This window comes from Hyperoodon ampullatus, assembly GCF_949752795.1.
Source record: "Hyperoodon ampullatus genome assembly, chromosome: 4".
Taxonomy (NCBI): domain Eukaryota; kingdom Metazoa; phylum Chordata; class Mammalia; order Artiodactyla; family Ziphiidae; genus Hyperoodon; species Hyperoodon ampullatus.
Window position 1 is genome coordinate 81,646,223 of NC_136917.1, and position 25,301 is coordinate 81,671,523.

Genomic DNA, 25,301 nt, shown 5'->3' on the forward strand with positions numbered 1-25,301 from the left:
GGCTGGGGCGGCGCCACGCCGGGAGCAGACAAGCTTTTGTGTAGGTGTTTGTTTCCGCAGCCATCCGACCCCTGGCAGGAGGCGCGGGCCGCGACCCCCGAGGAGGCGGGGCCTCCGCGCCCTGCTCCGCCCGGTGAGGGTTTCACGGTCGCCACAGCTGCCGCCGCCCTCGTTTGTTCCGTTACGTCGCCCTGCCCGGAGCTAAGAACGCCAGACGTGGCTGCCCAGGAGCCCTCTATGGACTTCATCCCACCCAACCCCGCTTTTTGCTTTTCCCCCCCGCGTTCTTATTTTTCCTCGTTAACAGCATACAGGCGGGGCGCTTGGCAAAACTCAGACTAAAAACAGAGCAAGAGAGAGAAAAAACATATTCGATGCACCTGCCTGGTTCCTCCCGAGTTTGCGAAGGGTCGTAACCATGTCTGAGTCGGGGGAGATAAGTGAATTTGGCTACATCATGGAATTGCTAGCCAGAGGCAAGGTAAGTGCCGGGGCGCGCGGAGCCGCGGCCTGGGCCCCCACTCCAGGCACTACTCGGCCTGTGGCTGTAGGCGTCCCCGGCCCTTGAAGCCGCCGGGGAGGGCGGGGCTGGAGTCCCAGGTCAGCGCTCTCAGCCAGGGCGCCCCAGTAGCTGCAGAATGCAAAGTAGACGCTTTCTTTTCTTTTCTTTTTTTAATTGCGCGTCATTTCTGAAATGAGCCAAAAGGCACTTGGCCAGCTGGGCGACGGCGGGGGCTCTCGGGACGGCGAGGGTCAAGATCTCAGCCTGCGAAGATAGGGAGGAGGGCCGGGCATTGGCCAGGGGGCTCTCCTTGACGCACCCAGGGCTCCTAAGCGTGGTGACATCGAGTGGTTGACTTCGCCCGTCCAGGCGCGGAGCGCAGAGGGAGGGGCGGACCAGACGGTGAACAGGCGAGGAGGGTGGGATCGGGTTCAGCAAGCAGTCCGACCGTGTGGCGGATAAATGGGAGCAGAACCCCCGTTCGCCAAGCCTTGGCGTTATCAGCATTCCTTCCAGGTCCTTGGCCGTTGTCCCAGGTCGGGAACATTTCAAACATCCTTCCTTTGGTGGGGAGGAGGAGATGCTAAGGCACCGGATTTCAGCCAGGCACCTGTCCCGGAGCCCTTTAGAAACCCAGGCTGGCGCTGTCGGTGACGCATGGTGAACGCGCCCTCGGCCGGGCCGGGTGGCTCCGCGCCTAAGCTGAAAGCCTTGCGGGTAGGCGGGCCTCCGCGCTGCCTCAGAAAAAGTGCCTGGAGAGGCACCTAATTGGTTTACAGGCGGGAAGTGTCGGGAAATGCGAAGGCTGCGCGGTGCGCGGCCTGCCGGGATTCGCCTGTGGCTAGAAGGCGAGAAACGGCGTCTGCGTTTGTCTTCTGCACCTGGAGTTTCGAGAAAAGGTTGTGGCACAGACGAGAAAAGGAGGCCCTGCGCAAGGTCATCAGAAAGGAGAAGGATGATCTGCAGCTCTGGTGCGAGCACCTGAAACATCAGTCTCATACCTCACTAACCCCAACTCCGTGGGTGCTTCAGGCCAGACAGTCCCGCGGCTCCCGTGGCTGGGAGCCGGTTAACGCCCTCCCAGACGAAAGTGTCCCGGGCGAACTGTGAGCCTCCCTGAATTCTCTCTCCTGTTCTGCAAACACGGAACACACTCATCCGAAACAGAATACTTATTAACATTTCGAGGTAGAGGCTGTGCTTCGGGCCATCCCTATCATTTACACCCCGGACCAGAAGTACAAATGGAGGACCCTGGTTCTACTTTTCTTCGAATCCTGGGGCTCCATCCTACAATTCGAGGGGCCTCCTGCACATGCATAGGGACATCCTGACCAGCATCTCCAAGCTCCTTGTCGCCCCAAACAGCTTCCCCTTGGCCACCAGCACCCTGCCCCTCCCCGCCCCATCTGGGATGCGTACTACAGCCCTCTCTACCCTCTGGAGGACCGACCCTAGGGAAAGAAGTCCAGAAGGAAGTGCTGGCCCTGAGCGAGAAGGCTTGCTGCCAGAGGGCCAGAAACTGGCCCTCTAAAGCACACAGCAGGACCCTGGTTGCCTAGGAACTCGGGCGGGGGGGGGGCGGCGGGGAGAAGGAAAGAAGATGCCTTTTGTTGATTGCAAAATAAATGTACCACTCTTGATGGGATCGGGAATAGGATGATGGAGAGGTGAGTTTAGGCCCGTGGTGCTCAGACATTCTTCAGAGTAAGCCAGAATTGTATTAGTTGGTTAATACTTTCCTTCAATAGCAGGCAACACTTGATATACGGAGAGAATAGTTTTGAGGTGGGACCAGGGATCTGCAAGTTGACATCCCAGGTGATTATGAAGCAGGCAGGTGAACTTCTCATGAATACTAAATGGGCGAGTAGGGCAGAACCATTAGTGAACCCTTAAAACTTCTTATAATAAAGTCAGGTGAACAAAAACAAACCTCTCAGAATTAGCATTGTGTTTCACAATATGCTCGCTGTAATGAAAAAACAAAACCCAAATAACCTTCTGGCTTCATCCACTGAATTTCTCTGCCTTGCTCTCCAGTAGGCGGACCCTCTTCACTAGGTTTCAGTAATGGACCTGAAACAAAAGCAGGAGCAGGAGGTCAGCTGACTTCCAAAGTTAGAGAGGCAGGTACCCCTGTGAAATCTCTTGAGCTGGGAAGTAGGTTCTCACGGTGAGATCTTAGGACAGTTCTTCCCTCTGCCTTTTATTTGGCGGGGTGGTTAGGAGTAGCCTCCTAACCATTACAACTCAAGCTTATTCTCTGCCCACTTTCCTCACAGCTCCGCCCCCTAACTCTATTTAAAACCCTGCTTATATATGTGATTATACAGGATTTGAACACCAAATACCTCGCTGAGTATTAGCCATGGACTAGCAGACCTCTGACTTGCTTTATTTTCCTCTGAGAAGTTAGGTTCCACTTTGTAGCTCAAGTTGGTAAGGTAAAAAATAATATGAAACTGATCTAATTACGCCAAGTTCATTGAGTTAAAAAAAAAAAAAAAAAGAGCAGAGACTCTTGTCTTCCTAACCCCCTGCCCTTTCCTTCCCTTCCTTCAAAGTTGAGACCAGTGGGTTGACCATCATCATAATTTCTTTCACTTGTCTCTGATGGCTTTAAAATTTTACAACGTTTAATACATGCTCATTGCAAAATATTCAAACTTTACAGAAAATTTTACAGAGTAAAAGGTGGAACTTCACTCCCACCTCCAATCCACTGCATCTCCCAGTGGCAGCAGTTTGCTGTGTGTCTATTTCAAATTAAATTACCTTACTGTTGTGTTCTTGAATGTGGGAGGTGAGCCTTTCATCTTAGAGTAACATAAAACCCACATGACAAAGTTGATCATCTAGTTTTACTCTATTGTGATGATTACTTTAATATTTAAAGTACACAGTGATCTCTACCATTGTAGTCTTTCTGTTCATCAAACAATACCCTATGAGTATGGTTAATACCTATGATAATTCTCAAGAGGTTTAAAAATCAATGTAAATGGACTTGCTTATATTTCACTATCACAGAAATACAGAAATTTGTACCATTTCTGGCAGCTGCTTTCTGAGGTTTTGTTTTTTTGTTTTGGTTTGGTTTTTCTTTTGTAACTCATCTCTTTGGGCTAAAAGAGAGCTTTCCAACTCTGTGGTCAATATCTAGGATTACACAAAGCAGTATTTTCAAACTGTTCTGGTCTCTAGAAAGATTTACCTTATTAATTTTTTATCATCTTCATACACTTCTTTTCTTCACACTATCACACACTTTTCTAGAATCATATAATGAAGATTTGATGACAAGGAACATAGAAGAATTTAAATTCAGTATGCTTCTTTATTTAGCATTTAAACATACTTATATTTATGTATTCACAGCCAGAAAGCACTTCTTGTTTCCCACAGTTCAATAGTTACTGTTCAGGCACATCCAAGGAGTACAATAGTTTGAGCAAAATAAAGAGGCTTTGGAAAGCTTACATTTAATTTTAATAGAGAAACAGGCGATGATTCCATTACTTGGTGAGTTATTACTTTTAACTTTGAATATCTTTGAGGCACAAAAGATTCAAGAACTTTTATAAACACAAAATTTGCTTTCAAGAAGATGCTTATACTCTGAAAGAATTACGTTTAGAAAATCCTCACATCTGGACTAATGTAAAGTCTTAAACATCTCCTGGGACCAAAACAAACATACCACCAAATGATCTGTTTCAGAAGCCTCAACAGGTAGTTGCCCACACAACTGAATCTAAACTGGGTGATAATACTAAGGTTGTGCCCACTGCAAAGTATCCTTTAAAATATTTTTTTATATCTTGGGATTGGGTAAAGTGTGTGTGTTGTGGGGAGGAGGAAAGGTGAAGAGAAGATTTAGACGATAGCAGGATCACTTGAACATAGCTAATTTTATAAATATCAGAATTTTCCTCTGATGTTTTTACTACATTACTCGAAAGATAATTTGGGGGGAAAAAACTGTCTCTGAAACTGCTTTGTCAAAGAATGTTTAAATCATATTTTCTATTAAATTGAAATTGCATGTTAGACACTCCTGTGGGCCTGAGTAGGGATGCTAGAGTGAGACCCAGGTTTGAATCTTGGCTCTTGGTATCTAGCCATGTGACCTTGAGGGTATCACTTAATCTCCGGATAGAGGTGGAGAGGACTTGTGACTGTTACATGTCCCCTCTGAAGGGAATTATACCTATTTCACAGGGTTATTGCAAGGATTAAATGAATATTCTGTGCAAAGTTCCTAATACTGTTACTGGCACATAGTAGGCCTTCAGTAAGTAAAGTTATTACATCTAGCTACTTTGACAACAGGGTTGGGTCTTGAGACACCTTATATGAAAACTAGGATCATTAACAATGGGAGGTAGAGATGCCAGATAAAATACAGGATGTAGAGTTAAATTTGAATTTCAGTTAAACAACAGATTTTTTAATGTAAGTATATCCCATTCAATATTTGGGACATATACTAAAAAAGTTCATTATGTATCTGAAATTCAAATATAACAGGGTGTCCTGTGTTTTTATTTGCTAAACCTAGCAACCCTAAGTGTAGGAATAATAAGAGGCGGTCAAAGGGGACCTGCTAACAACCTCTGAATATTATCGATATTGTTCACACCCCAAGTTGGATAAGGGACCCCTTTGCCCACCAGTTATGCAGCCAATACACTCCTGCCTTTAATGGGGAAGTGTCTGCCAGAGCAGCACTGTACCTCTCATCAACTCTCAAATTGTTGGTCTGGTGCTACCAGTTAGCAGATAAATGCCTCCTGGATTTTCTCTTAAACAAACAAAAGCTTGAAATGGATGGGAAGATAAGGCTTACAAAACATCAAACATGAGTGTACGAAATGAGAGCATGTAATCGTGTTAAACTGAGCAGTAAGACTCTAAGTGCTAGAGGAACTCAGAGTAAAGGGAGCTGATCAGTGAGAACTAGACTAATGAGGATGGAGGCTCTAGATTTGCACCTTGAAAGATGAGCTGGAGTTGGCTTGGCAAGGGAAATCTGAACTTCCTGGCTTGCTGGACTCCTCTCCCCTGAGGTTGTTCCCACAGAAACACTTTATGACAGGTAAGCTTGGCTTGTCAGATGCTTGGGTCAATAACTGGTAAACGTCATTTGTTGTGCCTTCACCTGTAACCTCCTGATACCCAGCAGCTTAGACAGTGCATGTGCCAGTCTACTGTGAAACCCTGTGACTGACTTCATTGCCACCTTCTTTACTTCCCCTAAGTCCAGGGGCTCTCTTAATGAAAACCCATGTTGTTTCCACCAGGGGGCAAGGTTTAGAAGTATGCTGGTCATAGGACCTTGTTGCTTGTTCTTGTTCAGGATATACTAACAGAACGGTACCCTGGCTGTTTGACCTCTGACCAAACAGATTAAGAGCCAGTGGTGCCTCACGGTACTGACTCAAGTATGCACCAGGGTCATTAGGACCTGACTTGGCCAGGAATTTAAGCTCTGGTTGGGTATTAGGAGTCAGTGTGGAAAGAGAGCAAGTCAGTTTAGTGAATAGTGTAGAAACTAAAAGGTATCAGGTTTATATTTTAAGTGTGAGGTAATGAACATTTATTGAACGTCTGTTTTACCAGACCTGAATAGTGTATGTGTGTGTGTGTTTCGGGAGTGGTGGCTGATGGCAGGTGAAGGAGGAGAAATTGACCTTTTGGACTTCATGAAGCAGATAGATTTGAGACAGCTCACACCCCTGAGATAGAAGAGCAATTACACAACGCTACCAAGCACAAGATATCATAATATAGGCAGGAGTATTGAAGGTCTGTGGACTGGGCGGGGGGGGTGATAGATGCGGAATAGGCTTCCTTGTGTTGAATTTTGACCCATGTTTTAAAAGAAACTACTGGAAAAGAAGGTGCTAGGATACTCCAAACTGGGGAGGGGCAGGCACCAAGGGATGGTATATGCAATACAAACTGGGAGAATAATGATTTAAAACACAAAACAAAACACATCTTTCATGTCATTCCTACATAAATGCCTTCAAATGTCTACAGAGAAGAAGCATGGTAATTCTAGGCCCTCCATACTATACTAGATTCATTTTGAGTTGTTGTAAGAGGATTTGAAGGCTGTCAGAGAGAGGTACGGGGAAAGGAAAGAGAAGAATTAAAAAAACAAAAACAAAAACCCAAACCACACAGGATTTTAAGTTGAGGAACTGGGAAGGCTCTTGGTATCTTTGAAAACTGGGAGGCTGAGATGGATGGATGTTGAGAGAAAGTGATGAGATGCCCCAAAGCATGGCAGCCAAGGGGGGAGAAATGACTAGGCAAATGGGAGAGTGGTCATTTAGACTGGTGGTTTTCATATTTGCTATCTTCTTACCAATATTCCCCCTCCCCCGTTTTGCTTTTAAAAGTATATGGGTTAAATAGTTTAAATAAATATAGATTTAAAAGTTTATGGATTAAGTTACATTAAAAAGTTTCTAGAAGTAAAACATACACATGTTATAAAGCGCAAATAATACAATACAGTGTGGGTGGAAAGTGTCTTCCGCACCTGACTCCATCCCCTTACTTCTCCACTGTTACCAATTTTTTGTGCTCCATTTCAGACTTACTTTTATTTACTTATTTGCCTATGTAAGCAATATGCCTGCCTGTCTCACCTTTTTTTTTTTTCCCCAAAATGGCAACATACAGAATCCATATGGTTTTGTATTTGTTTTACACTATTTTTGAAATCCTTTTCATGGCATGGATGTACATTATGGATGGTTGATATTTAATTTCTATGAAGTCCCCCTGAGATCTTTGTACATGTTTTTGTGCACAATGCAAGTCTTTCAGTGGGAAAGTTATTAGAAGTGGAATTGCTTAAAGGTAGAAACACTGAAATTTTTTGATAGGTTTTACAAAATTTCCCTTCAAATAAGCTGGACCAATCTACACTGTTACAAAAAAAGTTTGAAAGTGTCTAGTTTCCCACATTCTTACCAAGTGTATTAACAGAATCAGGTGGAAAATAACTCATTGTCATTTGATTTGCATAATGGAAGGGCTTTCAAATTTATTTTCAGCCAAGTATTGTCTATACAGTTTTTTCTTTAGTTCGTGTTAATGAAACCTTCTAATCTCTTTTACTCTGTCCTTTCGTTAGTTTTGGACCAAAGCACTATTCAAGTGTGCCGATGTGAGATTACAGCCAAAGGGGTATTGTTGAACCCAAAGACCAGAATTAAAGACAGAAACCGACTTATAATGCTTTTTAATGGTCGAGCCTTTGAAAATCTATATGGGAACATGGTGTAGGACATCATATAGGTAACTAAATTACACACGCATTTGTTATCTTCCTCAGTTCCCTTCTGATTAGGACGCTTCAGAACCTGTGGGGAGGAAGCAGCCTCAGCTCCAGCATGTTCGGCCACGCAGCGGGCATTAATCTGGATCAGAAGAGTCCAGCAATTACTTGGCAAGGGGTTCATCCTCTCTGCGCCTTATCTGTAAACTGAGGGTATTCCATTAAAGACAATTGCTACGGTCCCTTGCTGTTCTTAATTCTGCACTGCCACAGCGTTATTTACTTGTCGGCTGGAGAAGAGGCTATTACTGCTGACAGTGCTGTGGGAAGACGGCGGAACTTGCCACAGACAGAGACTTGTCCCAAATGGGAAATAAAACTGGGAAGCGTGTCAAAACCTAAACAGGATGCCGCGCTGCAGCTCTGTGGTCCCTTCGCCCAGCTGCTTAGAGCTCCTGTTTTCTCAGTCTATACGTAAGAGATGGAATTATTTAGCCAGCTGGGAGGGCGGTGGCGTGATCTAACAGTACGGTTTCCAACAACCCCACGTTAATGTGTTTTCGGTTTGCTTTGAAAACTGGAAGAAACGCGCTTGAACCGCAGCAGGTGAACTTTATGCGGCTAGTCACCGACCTGGAAAAACGGTGCCTGAACACGGGGCGGGCGCCAAACCGCCTGGGTGCGTGGGTGCCGGAGCCGTTAAAGACCAACCAGCTGTCCCGATTTCCCCGCACCCTCCGTGCCGGGGGGTGGGAACCGCGCGGCGGCGGCGGCGGCGGCGGGACGCACACACTAGGCGAGGCAGGGAGCTGCCGCCTCTAATTCCCGGACAGTACACGGGAGAGGGACCTCTATGCTGCGGCTTGTCCCCGCGCCACTTGGCAAGAACGTGCCGTGCGTGGCAGCGCGGCGCCCTGGTGTGTAAAAGCAGAAGCAGAAAACGAGTGGTTGGTGACCAGTCAGGGAATGTGAAGTTCACGCTACGAATCGGGCCGGAAGAGAAGGAGGAGAGCGGGGCGGGGACAGGGACCCTCTAGGGGAAACCCCCGGCCCCGGTTGGGGTGGCGTGAGCCGGGTCTCGCCCTGGTCGCCTCCCCCGCGCGCGACTCTGTGTGCCGGGTGCGACGGCACGGGAAGGCGGCCTGGGCCAGCCCTTGCCCCGCCGCCCCGGCTAGAGTCGGGAAATGGAGCTTGTCTCTGAATGCTTAGTCCGCGCTTTAGCAAAGCGCACGGAAAGAAAAATGAAGAGCAGAGGGTCGGCGCGGAGCAGTGGCCAGGGCAGTAGTCAGGGGCAGCACCGCCGCACCGCTCCACCGCGGCCCCGCCCCGGCTCGGCCCTCGGCCTCCACCGCCCCTTCCCCGCCCTCACTTCCGACCCTCCGAGGCTTTCTACCCGGCAGGGGGCGAAGGTGGCGGCCCGGGCGGCAGTGAGGAGCGGCGGGGTAGGGGCAGAAGCGGTGGCTGAGCGAGCTGGAACCCCGCCGACTGCCACACCCCCGCCCGCTGCTCCGCCGCTGGGTCTCCCACCCGCCCGCGGCCCCTCCTCCTTTGTGCGGTGGGCGCTGTTGCCCGGGCGACGGCGCCGCCCCGCCCCGGCCCCGCCCTCCGCGGTCCCCCGGCCCTGGTCTGCGCGTGGCTGCCCGCCCAGTCGCAGGCCGCAGGAGCCGCCGCTGCAGCCGGCTACGGGGCGAGATTCACGGAGCCACTGCAGGGAGCAAAGCTCGGCTCTCCGCGTCTTTGCTTTCGCCCGCCCTGGCCTCCTCCTCGCTGCGTCGGTCCGTTGGTCGGGTCCGGCCGACCAGCTCGCCCTCCGGCTCCGAACCGAGGCTCCAAGGCCGCCACAGGGACCCGCCCACCAGACCCAGCCAGGGGCCGCCGGTCTGCCTGTTTGGATCCTGCCTTTGATGACACCTGGCAGAAGGCTACCATGGAGGGGGATGGTTCAGACTCGCTGGTGAGTGGGGGAGAGGGACGGCCGCCTAACGCCTCGGTGGCGGCGCGCCGGGTCCCCTGGGTCTCTCTTTCCCCTCTGCCCTGAGCCGTGAGGGACCCTCCACCCCCACCGGAGGAGCGAGGGCGGACGTGTGGTGGCCCCGCTTCCTCTTCGCCTTTCCCGCCCCGGGCAGGGTTCCGCAACCCGGGGCACCCCCTTTCTGCCCCTCAGTGGGACGGTCGGACTCGGGGCCACCGGGGCCCGGAAGAGTGCGCCACTCCTGTGCGTTGATGGCTCACCTGAGAACCTCGGGGAGTTTGGGCGGGGCTCTTTAATGGTATTCAGATTGTAGAATTAATTCGCTTTAGGGAGTCGAGTGCCCGTCGCGGCCCGGGGAGCGTGTCCCGCCTTCCTTTGTCTGGGAGCGCGGTGGAGCCGGCTCTCGAGTCCCCCTCGGACCCTCGCGGGCCTGGCCCGCAGTCGCCGCGAGCAGTGGCTCCTCCCCGCCTTTGCCTGCTCGCGGGAGGCGGGCTCACTCCAGCAGCTGTCGGGGTACAAGTGTTTTTGTTTCAAGGGGTCGGATATGCAATTCTTTTCAACTTGCTAGTTTCCCGTCGAACCTCATTTATTTTGAAATAGCTTAATTGGGGGAGCCAGCACATCACATATCTCTTAATCAGGTTGTTTCCTCTCAGTGAGTGTAAAATGAGCACTAAATTTTTCTTTTGCGTAAGAATTGCTTTATATCCATCGTGATTAGCAAGCTTATGCACTGCTCTGTGTACAAGAAGAGTGGAAATGATTTTAGATCTTTCAGTGGGAAGTAAACCTCTCATAAAATGGGGCGTGAGAGCCTGTTCTGAACATTCAGGACAATAATTTCCTTTTGAATCAGATGTCAAATTCTTTACGAAATGAGAGAGGATGTGAATATTCTATATTCTTTGATGTGAATTGTGAGGTGTGGATATCCTCCAAATTTACTAAAACTATGACGTGATGTGGGCTTTTTTTAAACATTGTGTGATGCATCAAGAAACGCTGCATCACAAGACCCATTGACAGTGATAAAGCCAGTTGGCTGAAGTGCTATTGTCAGGGATTATTAAAGCACTTGGTGTCATTTTAAGGGGAATACATGCATTTTTATTTAACTAAAACAAGTGAATTAATTCAGTTTTAATTTTCTGTGTTTCCAGTAGTTGAAATGATTGTACAGGGTTATGAGTGCTTTAAAATTCTACCATCATTAAAATTGCAGGGATGCTAAATATAGATTCATAGCACCTGAAGTTTGGGATCCCTGGGGAAAAACTACACAGGCAAAGGATGGGAAAACTGGTATGAGGTCATCAGACCTTTTTAGTTGTGATGAGTCTAAATGTTTCTCACTGAAAATATTGCAAGCCTGTAGTATGAGAGCGCTTATAATGGTTCCTTCTAATCCCCTATACCCTTTTAGTATTCAAAAAGTGCTTTTAAGATAACTGCTTTGATATGCAGCCTGAGAAACTCTTGCCTACATTACAGTTGCAGCACGTGGAAAATGGTCACATTTAATGTAGAAAGTTGCTGATAATTCAGCTTGTAAATAGATTTCAAGTAGAGTTCCATGAACATAATGGCTAACCCAGTTTTTACCAGCTCTTGTTACTTGCCAGTTACAGAGCTAATGTGCTAAATAGGAATAATCCTATTCTTAGTGCTATATACTTAATTATTATTATTATTAATTTTTTTGCGGTACGTGAGCCTCTCACTGTTGTGGCCTCTCCCGTTGCGGAGCACAGGCTCCGGACGCGCAGGCTCAGTGGCCATGGCTCACGGGCCTAGCCGCTCTGCGGCATGTGGATCCCGGACCGGGGCATGAACCCATGTCCCCTGCATCGGCAGGCGGACTCTCAACCACTGCGCCACCAGGGAAGCCCTATATACTTAATTTTTATTGAAGTAATCTACTTTCAGGATTTCATTGAAGTCCTAAATCAGTTAATTAATAATGATTTAATAACTTAATAATTGTTGATGAAATATTATGGTCCCCTAATACTTTATGCTAATTTTTCTCATACTTAAGGTTTTCTCTGTTTTTTTTCTTTAACCATTTCATGTCCCTTCACCTCTAGGCAATGGATGATGTGGGGGACATAATTAATGGTATAGACTTTCATAGCCAAAACGAAACTTCAGACTTTAAAAAAATCTGTTTAATTCTTTTTTGAAAGGTAAACACATGTACTTATACAAGAGTTACAAGCATGTTAATGTATTTACACACTAAAAGCCTTTGATTCTGATTTCTTTTTCTCAACTTAAGGTTACCATTAAGAATATCGAAAGAGAGCTCATTTGCCCGGCATGCAAGGAGCTGTTTACGCACCCATTGATTCTCCCTTGTCAACATAGTATCTGTCATAAATGTGTAAAAGAACTCTTACTGATGCTTGATGATTCATTCAATGACGTGGGATCAGACAACTCCAATCAGAGCAGTCCTCGACTTCGGCTTCCCTCCCCTAGCATGGATAAAATTGACAGAATTAGCAGACCAGGTATGTGGTAGAACCTGGGGTGGTGGAGTTTGGTTATATGTTCAGTGATAATTGTGGAAGGGAAATTATTTTCGTTGTTTTGGGGGTTAATCATTCCAGGTGAATAAATTAAAACTATAGTTAGAAAGGAATCCCTCTCTCTTTTAAAATGAACTTTTAAAACGTCAAAATGAACTTTTATTGTCTTTTGGTATGCATTTAAAATGGATATTGGGTATTGAAAACGAATTTTGTATTGAACCCGTTATTAACTGTGTCTGTATTTTAGGGGGTGTTCTGACCCTGTGAAGTCCTTTATATGAGGAATGAAATAATGGACCACTGAAGTACTTACTAGGGAACCATCTGTGTATGGTAATAGGTAAATAAATATGCAGAATTAAGGGATGAGACTACATAATGCCCAGTTCTAGAAGACTTTTTAGAGGAATGTTATTTGGTATCATTTTATTCCATTTTATTCTTCAGCCATTTTTTAATCCAAATTTTAAAATAAGGATTTTGAACATCAGCTGAACAGTAGTGGAATTCTGTAGTAGTGTGTAGATCTAATTAGATGTATAGCACATGTACTATACCATTATTTATTTATTTTTAAAAATAAATTTATTTATTTTTAAAATAAATTTATTTTTGGCTACATCGGGTCTTCATTGCTGTGTGCGGGCTTTCTCTAGTTGCAGTGAGCGGGGGCTACTCTTCATTGCAGTGCATGGGCTTCTCATTGCGGTGGCTTCTCATTGTGGAGCTTGGGCTCTAGGCGCACGGACTTCAGTAGTTATGGTGCGCAAGCTCAGTAGTTGTGGCTCACGGGCTCTAGAGTGCTGGCTCAGTAGTTGTGGCGCACGGGCTTAGTTGCTTCTGTGGCATGTGAGATCTTCCCAGACCAGGGCTCGAACCTGTGTCCCCTGCATTGGCAGGCGGATTCTTAACTACTGTGGCACCAGGGAAGTCCTATACCATTATTATATAGCCACTGTTTAAATTTTTTCCTATTGGGATGGTGTTTCTTTCTTCTGAACATCTATTGCAGGATTAATGTAGATCAAAATTAATTTAAAATCATTGGGAACAGGGCCACTGGGAAGTTAAGGGCCAAAATCAGCAGTAAGGGTCAAGGGGAGGCAGAAGTTTGGGTAGAAATACCACAGCATCATGTTCAGCACTTCCTTCCTATGGAGGAGAGTCCTTGAGCAGCCATGAGCACCAGACTTCAGGGCTTCAGCTCTGCCCAGTTTGGGCTTTGAGGTTTTCAGTTTAATCCTTTTGTCCACTCTGTCTATTTCTCCCTCTTTAGTATAGGAGTAACTTTTTAATATTGTAAAAAAAAAACCCTTTTTTTTTAATCAGAAAAGAATCTTTTTCTCCTCATTTGCATTTTAGAGAATGCCAACTTTTTTGGTCCGTGCTGTGATATGTAGTCTCCTTGGGCAACATTTGTGTCTATGTGCTCCATCAAAGAGTGTATAAGAGGAGATTTGTTCTAAGAGTGGTATTATGGTATTTTAAAAATATGAATTTTTTTAAAATGGTAATCACCAGTTCCTTGGAGGATATTTTACACACATAAAAATTATATGTATATACAAAAAAGGGAGCATTAGGTAACGATGGGAGTGCAGGATGTATGAGGTTGGAGAGGGTTATGCTCTTTGTGAAGTCATCACTTTTATGTTTTCGTCCCTGTTAGGAAACTGGCATACTGAGGAGGGGAGGGAAGACAGTGATAGCTTGAAATCATTCTACCAGATAAAAATTCATATTCTGTTGGTAGATCCTCATTGGATAATTAGGGACCCTGGCTTGATTGACCAAGAAGATTCACTTTTTGTATATTAATATTCAGCACAGACCATTAAATAAAATTCTAGTTGAATACTAGTATTTCTACTGATCATTAGATTGAGCTCACATGTATTTCATGAAATTCTGTGTTTTATATAGGCTTCGAATCTTAAGATTTGGTTAGTTTTTATGTGATCGATATAAAATATGAATGAAATATAGATGAAAAATAGTTAACTGTTTCTGTTTTCAGGAACTTACCTAGCACAGTAGTTGGTAGATGTTTAATAAGTATGTGTTGAGTCGATGTTGAATGACAAACGTTTGCTATAAGATTTGTACAGAGCATACCATGATGGCTTATATTTATCGATGATGGCATTTTTTCCAGAACAAGAGATCAGAAATAGATTTACCGAGATGTTCCTCCCTCTTCTTTAGGAAGAACCCTGTTAAGCTGTATTATGTCTTCATGGGGGGCAAGTTAGAAAGCTTCTCTGTGGAGATCAATGATAGGAAATAAGAATATTTGGTGAAGGGATGACTGCAGAATATGAGGGCTGCCTTGTGGAAGAGTAGTAGTACTCTGGGTATATTCACAGCAAAAATTCCAGATCTGTCCAGTACACTAGCCACATATGGCTGTTGAGTGCTTGAAACACATTAGTCTGAATTGAGATATGCACTTGTACCTCTTAGAGTGAAAAAATGAATATAAAATATCTCTAATAATTTTATATTACATTTTGAAATGATAGTTTTTGGATATATTGGGTTAAATATGTATTACTAAAATTAATTTCACTTGTTTATTTTTACTTTTTTGTGGCTACTGGAAAATGTAAAATGACATATGTGGCTTACACTTTCACACATATTCCTTTCAAATAGCATTGCATGGGTCATTTGACAGATTTTAAAATAAAAGGATGCCTTGAAAGGAGAGTAAGATTTGTGTGTATAACACTAGCATGTTAAATTATGTAAAAATAAAAGAGCTATATAACTGTTCATTTTTGGTCAAATATATGCAAACTTTTCTCCCATTCTGTATTACCTGTTGTCATTAAGATACAATCATTGTTAGTAATGTTTATTTACTGTGTTGATTTAGATCACTTAAAAAAACCAAAAAAAAGATGCTTGATTTTTACTTTATATATTCAACAGTTTTCAGAAGTATGATTGTTTAAAAATACAAATCTATAGGATAAAGTATAGGTCTCTTAAGTGATGCACCAACAGTGATTAATTCTGAACTGTGATAGGATAAGCTTGATGACTGTTTTACATTGGTGACTTTATATAAATACCATGTGTACCAGGAAAAACATTTTTTTTTACTGTTAATTCAATAATTGTATTATGTGTAGGACACAGTTACTGCTTTATCTTTTGTTAACATGTTGTGAATCTTCTCTTTGAAATTAAATTCTAAATCCAGCTTTCTGTTCATTGTTCACAGCATCACAACGGAGATCTTTGGGGTGGAGAGGTAGAAAATGCTTTATTGCTTGTGTGGCCGCAGGCAGTATAGTGTTAGATTTAAATTAAATAACTTTATATAGATAAAGTTTTTTTAAAAAATAAACATCAGTGGTCAAGTCTTCAAAATCATGTAGAAAGTGAACAAATTTGGCTGACATGACTTAAAGGTCAACAGGACTAAAATTCCAAGCAATTTCTGATGTTTTTAAATGGAGCTCTGATTATTAGTGCTTGCATTTTGCCATGTACACACACACACACACACACACACACACACACACATCCATTATGGGATATTTTTAAAGAAAATGACATCCCCTTGTTTTTTTTTAATGTTACCTTAAAAATGCTTTACATTTACTTAGTGGAACAAAGCTTATGTTGACAGCCATATTACCCTTTGGGACGTTAAATAAGCCAGTACTTACTTCTGTATATAAAAATTTGCGTAAAGGTATTGATAATTTTTATAGTTAATACCATAATCTTTGCTTGTTTGTGCATATGGTGTATTTTTTGTTTTTATTTTAAGGTATTTGGGATCACAGTTTTAACACTCAGGTCTCACTTGTGGGTAAATAACGTACATTGCTTTTGTGTGAAAGGTGGGCCAACCCATTTTATTAAAATAATTTTTTTTTTTACTCCAGTTGACCTTTAAAGTAAAATTGGCTATTTTTTTTTTAGGAATGCTGGTGATACCTTAAATTTTAGTGGAGAAAATAAACACCTGAAATGTATCCCTTTTCTGGTTTCCTCACCTGCTTCTACATGCCTCGATTTTAAAATCTTACAGCCACTTCTAGAAGCCACATGTAATCCATTCTCTTACAGGCTTTAGTGAGTCCCTGAGAATTTTAAGTGTTGAAATTTAATAATTAGGAGGAAAGATAGGAACAGTTTGCTTAAAAAATTACCTTGTTACCTACTTTTGATTCAGAGGGTAGTCGAGAAAAAGTTTTTGCAGTTTGAAAATGCTAATACTCAAAGGGTAAATGTAACTAATAGGCATCAGATGGTCAGAATGTGGAAGCATTAAGGTGGAAGCATAAGGCATCAGCCCAACGCACAACACCAGGAAGCCCAACGTGAGTGTCCAGCATGAGGAGAAATGGTCTACTTAATGTGTCCAGGTGGTAACAGTGGGGAGGTTGTTTGCAGCCAGGATATGGGAGAAGATGCAGCTGGCACAGGTTTGGAACTTGTTATGAATTGCCTCTCTTTGTTTTGAAATACTTTATTATTCTCTTTGATCATTTAAACGGTAAAACATATGATGGAAAGCTGACTTTTGGGGGGGGATTTGCTATAAACGAGTTTGAAATTTTTTTTGCGTCTTCATTTTATAATTGTGTCATGGTTTATGCTTAACTAGTTTAATCTGTCTTTGAAGTTAAAGGTACGGGGGAAAGATTTGGTTCTGTGAGGTGGCAGTGTTCAGATAATTAGCAAATATTATTGACCCCGCAAATGGAGTTTGACATAGAAAATTGCATTGCTTGGCCTATATTGCTTCTTTACCTCTCTAAGACATCATTACTTTTTTTCCCCATTATATCATGCTACTGGGTAGTACTGTCCCACAGACCTTTCTATAATCATAGAAATGTTTGACCCTGCACCATACAAGATGGTAGCCACTAGCCATATGTGGCTCTTGAGAATTTTAAATGTGGATACTACAACTAAGGAAATGAATTTTAAATTAAATTTTAATTAAATTTAAATAGCCACATTTGGCTAATGTTTACTATATTAGCAGAGTTATAGAGAAATATTAATTCTGTTATGTTTTATTCTTAGTTCTACCATCTTGATTTTTTTCCATCAGGCTTACTTCCCAGAATATCCTTAGATCTGTCCTGTTTTCTTTATTGCCCTGAATATATATTCTATTGATTGTTTTTATGAAAACAATGGTAGAAGTTAAGACAGATGAAATAAAAGTTCTTTAGCAGATATATTGATTTAATATTTTGTCTGATATAAGAAGTTCAGTGTGATGCTTTACACCTTGTTTTTTTTTTATTATAAAAACAAGTTAAAAGAGGTTTACAGAAAAGGGATAAAACTTTTTTTCTAAAATTTCTGAACATGAGGCCAAAATCTGGGTGTCACCAGCATATGTGTTAAAGCGTGATTTTACTGGCATAATTTACTTTTGTTTTTCCCCATTACTTAATTGATCACAATCTTCTATTCATAAAACCAATAATTCATTTTTTTAAAAACATTGACTGTTGAGATTAGTTATCCATTTTAATTTCTATCACCTAGTTCATGTGTGGAAGCATGCAACTAAATATGAATTTCCATTTGTTTAAACTTGACCACTGTACTATATCACTTCCAGAATTATTTGGCTTGTTTTTTCACTAAACAAAATTTTCATTGGCATGTGTTTTAAAAGTAGCTCTGCTGCTTATTTTATTATGTGCCTGCTGTGGTGTGAAATATCTTGTACTGTATTGCATGTTTTTAGAATTATTACAAGAGTATATTTTATGTAGGATTTTCAAATTTTTATGGGGAAGATTTTTTTGTATGCTTTTTTGGGTATATTTTAAAATATGAAGGTTAAAAATATCTTTAAATATTTTGAAAATATTTAAAATTTAAAATAGTGCAGCTGCATGTTTGTTGCATAAGTAGCTTTAGGGGCCTAATGCCATTTTGCATGGTGTAAAGTCACTTCAAATGAATAATATCGTGGGCTGATCACTAAATTTTACCTATAGTGGTTTATGTTGTGATATGCCAGATATCTTTTAAGACAGTCTTCAGTGACGGTAGTAATGTTGCCAAAGCAATATTAACATAGCTGTTTAAAGACCTTTTCTAAATGTCGTATACTAAGTTTAACCATTCACTTTTGGTACTGGATACATAGTAGTATGAAAGAAGGCTGTAGGTTAAAAAGTTTGTGTTTATATTTAGGAAGTTATTTTGCGGGCAACCAAGGCTACATACTCAAATTTATACAGAAGAGGAGGGAACATGATAGGCATACACCTGTGTTAAACAGACCACCCCAGATCTAGTGAACCTGTGGGTAAGGACTGTCATGCCTTGGTTTCTTGATTTGTTAAAATCAGGATAATACTGAAGAAGAGTGTGATGTTTAAGGTCATTCACTGTATTATTTATGTATTGTAAAGTTATCTGTAATTTTTTTGATGTATCTTCTGGCTTATGAATTAAATAATCTTAATGATTCTTTTTTTCAGGTCATAAGAAGATATTAAATGGTTGGTTCCTCTTAAAGTCACTAGATTCTAGATCTATGAATGAGCTTTTTACTCTTTTATAGATTGCACTCAATTAAGTAATGATTTTGCCTACTGAATTTTTTAGATAAAACAATACTACAGTGGGATACCCTCTCTTGCAGTGGTTCTTAACGGTTTTGTGGTCACATATTCTTTTGAGAATCTGATAAAAGCTATGGGTTGTTTAACCAGAAAATATGTATGGATACATACATGCAAAATTTTGCATATAATTTCAAATAGTTTACCAAACTATTTGAATCTTCCTGGAGTCAATCCATGGACCCTAGCTGGGTTAAGCACTCTTGCTCTTTTATGTATAAACTCAGTTCCTATCAATGAGCCAAGGCTGTGTTCATTTAAATGCAAGCCAAATTCCTTTGGGAATGATATATGAAATTAACTATAAATGTTAATTGTATAATTTCAAAAGATCTTGACCCTGTGTAGTATTGTATTATATGTTTTGTCCACATGTCTGTTTGATTTAATATGGTTTTTATATGGGATTTATTATAGAATAATTTCATTCCTTTTTGATTTGATCACTGTTTAATAACTCGGGCTTATCTTTTGTATGCCAAGGAAAAACCATTTAAAAAAAAGCATTTTCAGTACATAAATTGATTTATATGGAGCCACTTTGAGTATTATGTTTTTGCAATATATTTGTAGTCTTTCCAAAACATGACTCCTTAGTTTTCATTTTATCCATTTTCCTACTGATGTAACTAAACAAGGACTTAACTAATTACACAGGCTGGAAGCGCAATTCATTGACCCCTAGGACAACTACTTTTCCTTGTCCTGGCTGTGAACATGATGTGGATCTTGGAGAACGGGGAATCAACGGTCTGTTTCGAAATTTCACTTTGGAAACTATTGTTGAAAGATATCGTCAGGCAGCCAGGGCAGCCACAGCCATTATGTGTGACCTTTGTAAACCACCACCTCAAGAGTCCACAAAAAGTTGCATGGACTGTAGTGCAAGCTACTGCAATGAATGCTTCAAAATTTATCATCCTTGGGGTACTGTAAAAGCACAGCATGAGTATGTGGGCCCAACTACGAATTTTAGACCCAAGGTAAGTGAAGTTTCTATTAAGTTAGAGTATTAAACTTAATATGGTAAGATAAATTATAACAAGTCTAGAACCTGACAGTAAGAAGGGAAATAACTTTAAAAGATGGAACAAGAAATTAAGGCCTAGTAGTTGGAGTTATTCAGTATGTTGCTAAACATCCCCAGAGCTTAGAAGGCAATATTATGGTTCACTCTATTACAATACAGTGTGATACAATACAATATATGAATGCTTGTAATGATAAATGACTAAGAGAGGAAAGGTGATGTCAGATATACTCTCTAAGATTGAAATGGTTAAAGTTAAAAAGCTTTTGTGCTTTAATATGATAAATCCATAATTGTCTAAAAGATGTGATTGGGAAACATTCTGACATTTTTGGTTACCTAAAATTATATTATGAATAAATAAGAGTAACAACAGCCTAATAGTTTGAAGCTTATTATATAATGATTATATAGTATTTGAAGTGGAATTTGCATTTCTTAAATATTCTGGGTAATTTCTATAGTAATGTACAGAAAAACTTTATGAATGAATGAAGTTATAGATGAAACAAAATAGTGAATAGTGTAATTCACTATAGTCAAATTCTAAAAAGGTGTCTCATCCTATAGAATATTTGCCTTATAATTTTGAGTTCTTGCATTCCTTGCAGAAAGCCTGACTTTATATTCTATTTTAAATGTAATGGCTTTGAGAATGCAGGAACCTGGCCATGCTTAGAAATTTGAAATCTTTTCCAGTTTTTCTCCTGGAGCTACATATTGGTATTAAGACTTTTTATAATGGAATTAAAAAAAAATTTCTCTAAGTTATCAGACCAGTTGTAGTTGCTTAAAATCTAATCTTTTGGAATAATGGGCAGCTTTTTGATTTCCATTAAGACACTAGTTTAAAAGAATCCTCCTTCTCTTCCAAATGAAAACAGCTACATTATGTAAAAATTCAGTGTAACTATGATGATAGTTTACAGAGTAAACAAAAAGGTAGAAACTTAAATCAGGAGAACACAGTTCTAAATTTGGTCAATGTGTGTGCAGTCAATATGTAGAAGCAAACATCTGGAAGCTTATAAAGTGTTCCAAGACTCTCTTAGTAACAGATTTCTTGTGAGGATAATGAGGCTATGGGTCCTCATAAGTTATTTGTTATGATACCTTAAAAAATATTGATCATGATCATTAAGAATTTACCTAGTCGTTATGATCAGAGGACCTTTCTAGCTTGTTTAAGCATTTCACTTAAGTCTTATGGGAAGTAAATTTTTACCTTCTTATCACCATGTTTAGAGGAAATAACACTTACAAAATTAATTGACCGTTTGAACCCTCAAATTGAAAAACAGTAATTCTAATGTAGAGAATTCTCATATAATGTACCAAATGCTTTTATTTCTTTTTATACTTTCATTACTTTAAATGACTTTATTTAGTGATTTCATAAAGCAAATCTTTGTGTTTTGGGACTTTATCCAATTACTTGAAATCTTTTGAATGCCATGTAAGCTATGAAGACCCTTAATCCCACTTTTATTCTTTATTCAATAGATTTTAATGTGCCCAGAACATGAAACGGAGAGAATAAACATGTACTGTGAATTATGTAGGAGGCCAGTTTGTCATCTCTGTAAGTTGGGTGGTAATCATTCCAACCACCGTGTAACCACTATGAGCAGTGCCTACAAAACCTTAAAGGTAGAACTTATTTTTAGAACTAAATTTTGATCCATTATAACTTTAGACCTTTAACTTTTTCTATATAAAATCATATTGTGCATATTGTGTGGTCTGTTTTACTGAAGTGAGTTAATAATCTAAAGTGTTACTTAATGATCTATTAATATTAGGTTGTTAGTATTTCTGACCAGGCAGCTCTTTGTCCTACTGATATCTAGTTCTGAGGAAAGAGAGGGATGAAGGACACTTCATTATGATCCATCCCTACATGAGCTCAATGCCACAACATTGAGTGTGGTTATGGGAGTGACACACTTTGAAGGGTAGTAGCTGTTTTAAGACACTTGATTCTTATTGCTGCCAATAGAATTAGTATAAACATTTTTGTATATTCTGGTGGGTTCCAGCTAAAACTGAGTTATTTACTGTCTGTTAACCTTATACATGGCCCCCTTTTTTTTTTTTTTTTTTTTGCGGTACGTGGGCCTCTCACTGTTGTGGCCTCTCCTGTTGCGGAGCACAGGCTCCGGACGCACAAGCTCAGCGGCCATGGCTCACGGGCCCAGCCACTCCGTGGCATGTGGGATCTTCCTGGACTGGGGCACGAACCCGTGTCCCCTGCATCGACAGGCGGACTCTCAACCACTGCGCCACCAGGGAAGCCCACATGGCCCTTTTAAAACTTTCAGATTTGATAATCTACAGCCAAGTAGGCAGTGGTATAATGCTATTTTTTTGTTTCATTCTTTTTTCTTTTTTAAAAGGGAATCAATTCATTTATAAATCTACTACCCATTTAAATTTTTGATTCCTTTAACAATATGTGTATGCATTTTTTGACCTGTATCTATTTTGCATCTATACATACAGTTTCATATTTTGTATTTTGTATGTCTGACATGCTCAGTCCTCCCTCTACATTGAACACATGGGTTACAAGTATTGTTGTTTTTTGTCCGTCCTCAGTTACTAATTCTGTTATCTGTGTCATTACTAGGTCAATTTTGACTGATTTTTCTTATCATTATGAGTTGTATTTCCCTCCTCCTTTGCAAGCCTGGCAACTTTTGATTGGCTGCCAGGTATTGTAAAGCTCACCTTGTTGGGCACTGGATATTTTTATATTCCTAAAGATATTCTTGAGTTTTCTTCTTTTGTGTGATTAAGTTACTTGGGAACAATTTGTTCCTTTTTGGTCTTGCTGTTAAGCTTTGTTAGGACAGAGCAGCATTTTGTTCTAGGACTAATTTTATGTGATTATTGAAGTAAAGCCATTTGTTTATTCTTCCCAATGCCCTATGAATTTTGAGGGTTTTTTTTTTTTTTTTAATCTGGCTGGTGGGGAACAGGCACTATTTCTGGCATGTGTGAGCTCTGAAATTGTTCCTTCTAATTCTTTTGGGTGATACTTGCCCTGGCCTGTGGCAATTTCCTCACACATAAAAATTGATCAAAGCTCATATGAATAAGCAAGGGGGCTGCTTGGTAAATCTCTGGAGTTCTTTCTCTTTATGGCCACCTGTTCTTAGGTGTTATGTTTTATAAACTCTGGCCTCCCCAGACTCCCAGCTTCATCGCCTCATCTCACAGGAGATCCTGGGCCCCATTTGAGTTCTCTGCACCAGGCCTGGGAAGCCTTCTCCTGACAATAAGCTGAGAGCAATCATAGGCTCATCTTGTTTCCCATCCCTCAGGGGCACTGTTTTTTGTTTCTTGATGTCCAGTATCTTGAGAGCTGTTTCATTTATTCTGTTAGGTTTTTTTAGTTGTTTCAAGTGGGTGAGTAAATCCAGTCTTTGTTTCTCTGCTGTGCCTCACAGTGGCAATAACACTGTTTGCTAATTTTAACTTTGCCACCTTTTTTGTTTGTTTCTTATTGGTTGGATATTATATAAGTTGTCCAAAATTTTTTTTTCTATTACTTGGAATCGATATTTGACAATAGCATACACTTAAGTTATCCTTTGCCTTGTTGTTAATTTCTCCCATTTGTTTCACACTTTTAAAAATGAGACTCCATAATGGATTTTTCAATTTATTCACTTTTTAGTAAGAGTAAAATTATTCAGTTTTGCTGAAAGTAGCAAACAGATCTCCTTAGATCTTCCTTTTTACTTGTTTTAGATTTTAAGCCAGAGGGCTTCGTGATGTAGGTGACATAGGTAGGTTTATAAAACCATTTTCATTTTTACTCACTTGAGTGTTGCAGGAAGAGAGCTCAAACTCTGCTGGGTGTTAGAATCACCTGGAACACTTGGTAAAACTATGGAAGCCAGGCCTATACTACTTTAATTACCTTGGGCCTCTGTATTCTTTATGGACTCTCAGGAGACTGATGATGCACACCAGCATTTGAGAACCACTGCTCTAGAGGAAGCTTTGAGCAACTTTGGGGTCCTTGAGAATTTAGCCTCTGATCAGTTCCTAGAGAACTGGGGTCCTACTAACACTAAAGGATTTAAACCTGCTTCTCATGTTAGATGAACTTCCTGGATAAAACGCCTAGTATCAGTGTCTGGTGCATATACTTTTTGGAGGATTATGAATAAAGGGACCACTGATTCTTGGTTAAGACAGATCTAGTCTTAACACAGACTGCCAAAGTTTAAGGGGACTGAGAAGACTGGAGCCGTCTCAGATAAAGGCTGTGGTTGGCCAGAGACTTGGTCTAAGCCTCACAGCTCACTGGAACCACTTAGACCTTGGACGGTGTTTCTGAATTCTGTCCTCTATTCTTCTCTAGCCTATTTAGCACTGTTAACTTAAGCTGTTTCAGAACTAAGCCCTACTTCAGTTTAAATGGCCAAATTCCTTTCTTTGCTACTATAGCTAAAAAGAGTGCCAGCACTCATACCCCGTAGGTCTGGTCCTAACATGGGCCTGACAGCGGTGGTATTGGAGGAACTATCATCTTCCTTGCAGCTTTGTGCTGAGGAAGCACCTCTCAGCCTGTGACATCAAGGTTAATGTGTGGTGAGGAGTTTTCTAGGTCAGCCATTGACTATGTGATATTTGTACTAAGTGAGCTTTGGTTTCCTCATCTGTAAAATGCTGGATTAAAATGCAGGATTTTAATGTCTCTTCCTATCCTTAACATCCTATGATTTCCTTCTTGGTCCCATCCTGCCCTGAGTTCTCAGAAATCTTGTTCCTCTGCCTAACAGGTCTTTCCTCTGTCCCTCCAGTGAGCCATCAAGGAAACTCACTGGGTCTGATTGCTGGGTGTCCCAAAGAGTGAAAGATAGGCCATGCTGGAGACCTGTCACTTTGATTTCTGCATACGTTCTCTTACCCTGTAACATGGTCTAAGTAAAAAAAGAGGACGATGATACAAGAAGGAGACTCACTTCTTTAATTCCTAAGAGCTTTGCGCCTCTTCTTCCTAACTCTTTTCAACCCTTAGTCCAGTTGTGAGCAAGAAACATTCAGATCCTCCTGTCAGGGCTACAGCATGGGAAGTGTTTTCTGGATGTTCTTATTCTAACTTAGTCTCAGGATACATTGTCTCTTACTGCTTTGTACCCCGTGGTACGTCAGGGTATTATTGTTTGTTTTTAAATGTATTTCAGGTATATTAATGTTTTCTGGGCTACACTAGTGATCTCACCAAAATCTATGACATTATCTCTATGGTAAACTATACCAGTTTCAAAATGACTACTTTATGAACAAACTATTCAATAAGCTCTTGAAGTTACCTATTCTTAT

At 41.2% G+C, this 25,301-nt stretch overlaps 1 protein-coding gene across 7 annotated transcripts in view; it reads left to right on the forward strand.

Annotated features, from left to right (window-relative positions):
• Positions 1-418: 418 nt before the first annotated feature.
• The window catches only part of TRIM36 (tripartite motif containing 36), a gene marked incomplete at its 5' end in the record, with an annotated part of 45,200 nt that continues 20,317 nt past the window's right edge, over positions 419-25,301 (forward strand). The window contains 5 exons of one of the 7 annotated variants that reach the window (XM_079703462.1): positions 419-481; positions 12,053-12,287; positions 15,538-15,588; positions 19,589-19,914; positions 21,465-21,611. In XM_079703462.1, the coding sequence (XP_079559588.1) occupies positions 419-481; positions 12,053-12,287; positions 15,538-15,588; positions 19,589-19,914; positions 21,465-21,611 (822 nt within the window). Of the gene's footprint in view, positions 482-9,729; positions 9,757-12,052; positions 12,288-15,537; positions 15,589-18,787; positions 18,809-19,588; positions 19,915-21,464; positions 21,612-25,301 lie in introns of those variants that run through there. The other 6 variants (XM_079703463.1, XM_079703464.1, XM_079703466.1 and 3 more) reach the window with 6 other exon arrangements.